General features: G+C 37.4%; 1 protein-coding gene across 1 annotated transcript; it reads left to right on the top strand.

Moving 5' to 3' along the window:
• The first annotated feature begins 228 nt into the window (after positions 1 to 228).
• Positions 229 to 8861, top strand: LOC126184108 (uncharacterized). Its single transcript, XM_049926471.1, has 2 exons — positions 229 to 232; positions 8452 to 8861. The coding sequence occupies exons 1-2, from the start codon at positions 229 to 231 to the stop codon at positions 8859 to 8861; spliced, it is 414 nt and encodes a 137-aa protein (XP_049782428.1).
• Positions 8862 to 9131: the final 270 nt, after the last annotated feature.

Genomic DNA, 9131 nt, shown 5'->3' with positions numbered 1-9131 from the left:
CCATGTCAAAGCCTGTGAATTACACAAAATTTTTTGTGGTGTTCTATTCTACTCATTTTAAAAACAAATCTTGATATTTGCTAATATTGTACAAATTAACACTGTAACCACTTCTTGTTTTAAATCACTTATGTAATCCCAGGAGGCTGACTTCTCTTTTCCCAATATCATCATAAATACTGAATCAGAAATGTGGCAGTTTGTTCTGCAAGATCACAAAGTCTGAACATGGGTGAGAAAAAATATTTGGTACTGATGTGTCATCCGTTATTGTTATTGGCACAAAGGAAAGTTTGTCCTACAGTGTACTGAGCAATATATCACTTTAAAAATAAAGAAAAATCATCAAATAAAGTGGAATTTTTAAACTCAAGTTGTTGGTAATTTCTTATAGATATTGAATGTTTCTATTGAATCACTGTTCCTTGTGCTGCCTATCATATCCAGTTCATTTCTAAGGTACTAATTTGTTTCTGGCTTTTCAAAATTTTTATGTGAGTCACTAAAATTTTGCACAAGAATATGCAGTTAAAAGATTTTACTGTGGTGTGCCAGTAACATATGCTATCAGAGTATTATAATGACCTTTTAAAGTAAAATTATTGAGAACTATACTTCCAGAAGCTACATACCTGATCCATATAATATGCTGCCTGACAAAAGAAAATGAAGCACACAGAAAAGGGGAAGGCATAAACAAAATTAAACTTCACAGGTTAAGAGTGTATGAGACAATTTGTCAGTGATTATAAAATCAAGTCAAATTTACAAAGAACTTGATGGAGTGAGCCCATGTGTCAATATCATGTTGCACCCCCTGATCTGAATGCATGCACTGATTTGGTTGGGAAGGGTATCATGAAGCTGTTGTATCCTTTCCTGAGGCAAGTTGTCTTAACTCGTCCTTGGCTTCCCAGATACTGGCACTAGGGCATAGTTGATGTCAGAGCTGGTCCACACATGTTATATTAGAGGCAGATCTGGGGATCTTGCTGGCCATGGGCATACCTCAACATCACACATGCAGTTCATAGAGACCAGTGCAATGAATGGATGAGCATTGTCCTGCTGAAAAATGGAATCACACTACTGTTGCGCGAGATGCAACATATGAGGACACAGGATGTCCATGAGGTACTGTTGTGCCATCAGATTTGCATGACCTGCAGTTGCACTTGACAGCTCTTCACGCCATGACACCAGGAGTAACACTGCTGTTCTCCCAAAACATTGGAAGACTAGAACTTCTCCCCACATATAATTATATCTTGCATACCAGGTGGAATAGTTTCATGATGGTATTGTCCCCGAAGGATCTCAATAATTCTGAGAGAAGGTCATCTACTCTAGATGCCTTGTTTCAACTTATGTATTTTATTACGGCGTCAAATTCTTCTCACAATATCATATCTCACATCTCCCTCTGTCACCCTTTCCATAATATTGTTTTCAAGTTAGCCCTTCAGGATATTCCTGCTACCTCTCAGCTGTCCCTTATTTGCTTAGTCTTGCTTACCACCTGAGCCCTTTATGTTCATTCATCTCTTCTCTTTCTCCAAAGGTTTCTTTATTTTTACTGTAAGTGGCATCTACCTTTCCCACAGTCACACATGCTTTTACAGTTTTGAATTTCTCCTCCAGCTGCTTCTGCTTTGGCATTTTGCATATGCTGCCAGTCTCATTTTTCAGATGTCTGTACTCCCATTTTGCCTGCTTCACTTGAATTTTTATATTATTTGTTCCTTTTCCCAATCAAATTCGGTGTCTCATGAATTACAAAAGAATTCCTACTGGGCCTGGCCATGTGCCTACTTGTTCCTCTACTGCCTTCACTATTTCATCTCTCAAAGCTGCACATTCATCTTCTAATCTACTTATTTCATGCATTTCAGTCAGTCATTACCTAATGTTCCATTTGAAACTGTCAACAAGTATTAGTTGTTTCAGTTTATTCATGTCCCAATTCTTAATTTATTACTACTTCCAATTTTTTAAGTTTCAGTCAGCAGCATATAACCAAGAAATTATAGCCAGATTCCACATCTGCCCCTGGACATTCTGTCATTTTGTAAATGTAGTTTTTAAATTATTGTCTTACCCTTGTATAATCTATCTGTAAACTACCGATGTCTACGTGTTTCTTCCACTTATATGTCCTTCTTTCATGGTTCTTAAACCAAGTATTTGTAAAGAATAAATTGTGCTCAATGCAAAATTTATATATAAGGCACCCCTTTCATTCCTTTTCCCCCAGTCCACATTCTCCAACTGTTTCTCTTTCTCTTCCTTATTCTACTATCAAATTCCAGTCCTTCATCACAATATATATTTATATAGTATACAGGTAGATATACTAGTAGCATTGTGGTGGGTCTTGGTTTTGTGTCTGTCTTGGCTATGATAATCTATTTACTATGCTGTTCATAATAATGCAACTGCATCCATATAATCTCATTCATTACGAGACCTACTCTTGCTTTTTGCCTATTTGATTTTGTGTTTATAATGTTCTACTCATCTGACAGTAACCTGTTCTTCCAGCCACTGCACTTCAATAATTCCTGTTATAAGACTGATGAATTCGTGTTGTGTTAGAAAGTAATGAAAACAGTATATGTATATTGATGAACTGTGGCTATATGAAAATCAGTCATAATTATATATGCTACCTTACTTTGATTTAATTATGGGTTAAACTAAATTAATTTTTTTAAAAAGCATGATGGTGCTTCAATTTGTTGTAATAGCTAATGGAATAGATTTACAGTATAGTTTCATTAATGTGTAGTTAATGTTCACAAAGCAGCTGCCACATTACTGCACACATTAAAACTCAAAATAGTAGACCCATACCTCTCTCCATATATTGACAGTGAACTAGTTACACAGGCCTTAGAGAGAATGATTTTATACAGTGAAAAATTAAGTAACATGACAATCTTAATTTATGGGGATATGAACATTCGCATCAGGCTGCAGCACTGAAGCATTTTCGTCTCCTCATTGTGTTAAGATCACATGACCTGTATTGTGTTCATAACAATCATACAAGGCAATTATCTTTCTTTGAAAATGTGAGGGATATTCAATAGTGATTTCCTATCAAACTATAAAGGTAATGATTAAACTTAAAAATTAATATTCACATATCTAACAGTATCACAGAACACAATATTTGGCTTGCTACATTCCTAACCAATCGGATGCAGAGAGTCAGCATGAAATATACTAATAGACAAAGCAACTCGATAACCAAATACTATCAAGTAATAAAATTGTAAAGCAAGGTGTTCCACAGGTCTCAGTATTGGGACCCCTTCTTTTCCTCCTGTATATTAATGACTTGAGCCTGAATGTTGATGCTGATGACACAACTGCACTCCTCAAAGGGAAGAATACAGAGGCTGTGCAAAAATCTGTGAACTTGGCCACTGAACAACTCAGCAACTGGGCAAAAATCAACAGATTAACTATCAACACCGAAAAGATGGCTTCCATGAACTTTCACACAATACAAAATGCAAATTCCTCTCAGCCATTTGTCACTGTAAATAACCAGCCAATAGATACCGACACTGTTTTCAAATTCCTGGGTCTGTGGGCTCAAGATAACCTGAAATGGAATACACATACAGGAAAGGTAAATGCCAGAGTTAGTACTGGCTGTTATGCATTGAGTGTACTGATATCGTGTGCTAGCCTGAAAACATTAACCAGCGCATACTATGCTTACATAAAAGCCCACCTAAAATATGATGTGATATTCTGGGGAAATTCTCCAACTGCTCTGAGCACATTTAGAATCCAGAAGACAGCAATAAAGATTATTACTGGGAGCAAACCCAGAGACTCCTGCAAACCCATCTTCAGAAAGTTGGCAATCCTTACATTCTCGTGACTCTAAAATTTTTCAGAAACCACATAGTGCCAACTGACTCCAGAGTTGTAAAAAATAATGAAATAAATGAACACAACACCAGGAAAAACACAAATCTGCATGTTTTACGTACAAACACTCAACTGTGTAAAAAGGGAGCTTTCCACATGGGCCTCCAACTGTTCAACAATCTTCCCAATAGTATTAAGTCCATCAAAGACAACATAAAATTTAGCAAAGCCGTGAAGTCATATTTGTTGTGTCACTGTTTTTACTCTGTAAATGAATACTTAGAATAGTAATCTTGCTGTTTGTGTTAAATTGAAAACATTGAGCAATATAATACATTAGGATACTATAGTCCTACGTTAATATATGTTAACAATGTTAACTGATATTTTCCAACATCTGCAACACACTGAGTACCATCAGATCGCATGGTATAAATAAAAATAAAATAAATAAGGCTCCTGACTGATAAAACGTTCTTAATAACAGGAGTTAGTTAAGCAACTACATACAGGATGGGGTGAGAGCAGAGAATAGAGTTCCAGTGTACAAAGAAACAAAGCAGAGGAAAGGAATATGAGGGGATACCCGGGGAGGGGGGGGGGGGGGGGAATAATACTTCTCTAGTAAACATTTCTGCCACTAGGTGAGTATAATGCAAGTTTTGTTAGTTCAGTGCTGCCTGTGTTGTTGTGCTGTTGGCCTGACTTGTTCTGTTCATCTGCAGTGACTGTTTTTGCTACTGCTATTTTGTCTTATTTTATTTTTTAAGATGTAAGTTTAAATGAACAGTGTACAGCGATGAAATTTTGTTTCCTACTTGGTAAAAATGCTGCTGAAACTGTTTTAATGTTACAGCTTACCAAGATGACACTATGGGAAAAACTCAAGTGTATGAGTGGTTGCTTCATTTAAAAATGGCGACGTGTTGATTGATGATGAACCTCATTCTGAACGTCCATTGGTTTCCCAAATCGACAAAAATATTGAAAAAAATTTGAGAGGTTGTGCTCACAGACCATTGACAAACAACTGATAAACTGTCAGAGATTAATGGGTTATCTTGGAGCCCATTTCAGTGAATTAAAGACCCAATTTGTGGCAGACAGGAGATTGGTTCTTCCACCTCAACAATGTGCCTGCACACACAGCCATCTTCGTTAGACAGTTTTTGGCTAAAAATGGCATGGCTCTGCTACCCCACCTTACTTGCCTGAACTGGCTCTATGCAACTTTTTCTTATCTCCACACATGAAAAGAGTCACGAAAGGATGCTGATCCAACAACATTGAAGTAGTCAGGAAAAAATGAGGGAGGATCTGTCAGTCATTTCTAAAGGTGACTACAAAAAATGTTTCGAACAGTGGAAGCACCAACGGGACAAATAGATTAGTTGTAATTGAGAGTATTTTCAAGGGGATAAGGTTTTTTCGCAAAAATTTTAAAATATATAGCTTTTAAAAAATAATTCCAGTTTTTTTGGGTAACCCTTATACAGTATTAACCTGACTATCACAGATGTTGAAAGTGACTACCAGTCATCTCTTGGGACTTTTTGGACCCTTGTCAGCAAATTACTGAAGGTAGATCAAAGTTGGACTGCTGGAATTGCTGCAATATCATCCAAATTGTTCTGCTGCAGTTCTTGAAGACTATGAGGTTTGGTGTGATACACCTTAGACCTGAGGGCTCCCCACACAAAGTAATCGCACACTGACAGGTCAGGTGATCAGGGTGGCCAGCTGGGACCACGACCAGACTGACCTCTGCTAACAACTCTGTCAGGCATGAAGAGTGTGTAAATGTGCTCCAAGATCTGCCTAGCTGTTTTGGCAGTTGCTCCATCATGTTGGAAGTAACAGAGTGTGGTTATATGCATACATTCACATCCAATCGTATCCACTCATCAGGGCCACTTTTATTGGCCCAACCCTGTAAAAGTCATATTAATTCACAGATCCTAGATGTACCCTTGTCCGGTTTTCAGCTACGCTACAGATCACTTTATTTATGAAAATACAAAGTACAATCACCAACAAATTTTACATATTCACATACTCCTTTACCTTTAACCCAAATGAATACAGACTCATTAACAGATATTTTTCTTTTGTTACGTGTATACAATGACAATGCAGAGGTAGACATATAGGCAGATTTACCAAAGTCTTTATTTGCAAGTTCAGCCGTATGGTAGGTACGGTAAGCAATAATGTCTCTATCAACAAAGCTTTCAAGTCCAGGAACATTAGGTACTCCTGTACCTCCTCGTACAATAGCTACAGTAAATGTTGAAGATAAATTTATTGTATCTGTAGCCTCACAGAAATTAAATTTTTTTTTTTTGCTTTATGCTACAAAAACAAAATAAGGCAATCTACTACAGTAAACATAGCTCCATGTCTATGTATTAGTGATTCACGCCTATCCTACAAAGATATAGAATATGTATTAGTTTGGATTTATTATAACAAATATGAGAATCGTGATGTATGTAACATGATATACATATAGTGAAAAAGAAAATAAATGGCCAAAACTAGATCAGCCAAGTGTAGGGTCAATGATAATGACAACTCACACAATAAAGGTATAGCTGTGTAGAATGTTGTGAATACTAAACTGAGGAGAAGTGTTCCAGATAATGTTAATAAAACACCAGATGTACTGAATATTCATCTTATGAGTGGTGGTGATACAATATGCACCACTGGAACTGAGTTGACAAAATTCAATACTGTACACAAAAACATGCAGACAATTCCTTGTAACATTTAAAAAATATAATTTCTCTGCATCTACACCTACACTCAGCAGGAAAAATGAGTGCTTAAATGCCTCTGTATGCTCTGTAATTAGTCTTATCTTATCTTTGTTATCCTTATAGGATAGACACACACAGCCTGTTGTAGTATATGCTTACATCCCTCAGTTAAAGTGAGTTCTTGAAAATTTGTAAGTAAACTTTCACAGGATAGTTTTCATCAGTCTTCATGGATCTGCCAGAACAGGTTTTTCAGCATCTCTTTGACAGTCTCCAAGGGGTTGACAACCCTGTGACTGTGCTGCCTTTCTTTGTACACATTTGATATCATTTATTAATCCTATCTGGTATGGGTCCAACAAACACTGTAATATTGCAGGATGGGGAGTGCACAATTTTTTGTAACCAATTTTCTTTGTGAACTGATTGCATTTTCTCAGTATTCTATCAATTAAAATCTCCGCTTGCTTTACCTATGATTGATCATTCCATTCCATACCCCTACAAATTTTTACAGCCAGGTATTAACATGGGTTGACTGATTCTACAGGGTGTTTCAGAAAGAACTTTACAACTTAAAAAAAGTATTGAAAGAAAATATACAGCTGGGTTTAGTGTTATTTTGTAGGGAAACATATCAAGTTTTTTCACCATAAACTGAAGATGTTTTATGTGACTTCCATTGGTTATCCTGCACACATCCCATCGGAAGTCAATTTCTTCCCAAACTCGCTGTAGTATTGCAGGTGCAACTCACTCAGTGGCGGTGTTAATTCTTGCTCTGAGTTCAGGTAAAGAAGCCAGCACAGGAGGTAAAAACCCGATATCCTTCATGAATCCCCATAAAAAAAGTCGAGCGGTGCCAGTTCTGGGGAACATGGGAGCCATGCAGTCAGCACATGATGGCCAGTCCATTGACCTGGAAAGTGGTCACTGAGAAAATCCCCAGACATCAGCCAGATAGTGGGGTGCTGCACCATCATGCACAAAGTAAACATATCATTCTTGGTCATCCACACTGATCTGTGGTATCAAAAATTGTGTGACATATCCAGATACACTATCCCATTGATGGTTCTCTCACAGAAAAAAAGGGCCATACACTGTTCTTGCTTCATGCATAAAAAAATATTCAGTTTAGGGCTATCACAAACATGTTGCAATGTTTGTGTGGATTTTCACTGCCACTTATATTACAGTTATGTGTGTTAACCTTGCCACTTAAGTGAAAAGTCGACTCATCAGAAAAGATGATTTTGTCCAAGAAATGTTCATACTCATGCAATCAGTTTAACATATCCACACAGAAGTTCTTGCAAGCAATTTTATCAGTGTCTTTTATTGCTTGTACGATCATCAATCTGTATGGTTTCAAATGCAAATGGTTTCTCAACACACTCCAAACAGCCATATGTGGGATTTGCAGATTGCAAAATGCACACCAGATCAATTTCGTAGGGCTATTGACAAAACATTATCTAACTTATTCAATGACATCACTAGATGTGCTTGGACAACCTGATGATTTTCCATGTCTTACCAAGCACTCTTTTTCTACAGAACATTTATGCCACTCATAAATTGTGAGCCTACGAGGAGGACCTGTAGCATACTTGGTACAGAAATTATGCTGAACTGTGGTCACCGACTTTGAATCTTCAAACCAAAACACACTGCTAGCATGATCGGGTCCAGTGAAGGCAGCCATCTTTAATTCAACTGCCACTAGTGCTCCTTAGAGTACGATTCAGCACTAGCAAGCTACCTTCCCCAGCAGTAGCAGAACAAACTCCTTCACCAGCAATAGCAAAAGAAACACCATCAGCAACAGCTGAAGCAACTCCTCCATCAGTAGAACCAGTTCCTACAGCAGCAGCGCCATCTCCCACACCAGCAGTAGTAGATCCAACTCCTTTACCAGTAATAGCAGAAACAACTTCTCCACCAGCAGCAACTAAACCAACTTCTCAACCAGCAGAAACAGAACCAGCTCCTCCTCCATCATCTTCAGGGGTAGCAGAAAAGAATAGATCAGTCACAGTAAGTAAAGTATCACCTTTGTCTCATGATGAAGTGGCACCAAATGATTTGGGAAAACATGTTCTTATAAAACTTGTTGACAGTGAAGTGAAAGAAACTTCCAACTGTGTTTCAAGCAGACCCAAAAAATTACAAAAGAGAAATGAAGATGTTTTTATGGATTATTCCTAGGAAGTCCAACCACCACCTAACATAGATTCCAGGGTAAGAAAAACAATTAAATGTTCTCCATTGCCCCATAATACTGTACTCCTCCCCTGCTGTGACAAAAACTCTATCTTATTCCTGAACTTCAATGTCAGGTCTCTGAAAAAATAAAGCTGATGAGCTTGGTATACTATTAAAAAGTAACAAAAGACTGATTTTATGTACAAAAAAACATTGGTTAATCGAAGAAGATATAAAACTGTATGTACCATCAGGTTCCAAATTAGCTACATA

This window comes from Schistocerca cancellata, chromosome 4 (genome assembly GCF_023864275.1).
Source record: "Schistocerca cancellata isolate TAMUIC-IGC-003103 chromosome 4, iqSchCanc2.1, whole genome shotgun sequence".
NCBI lineage: Eukaryota > Metazoa > Arthropoda > Insecta > Orthoptera > Acrididae > Schistocerca > Schistocerca cancellata.
This window is presented reverse-complemented; position numbering and strand designations above follow the sequence as displayed.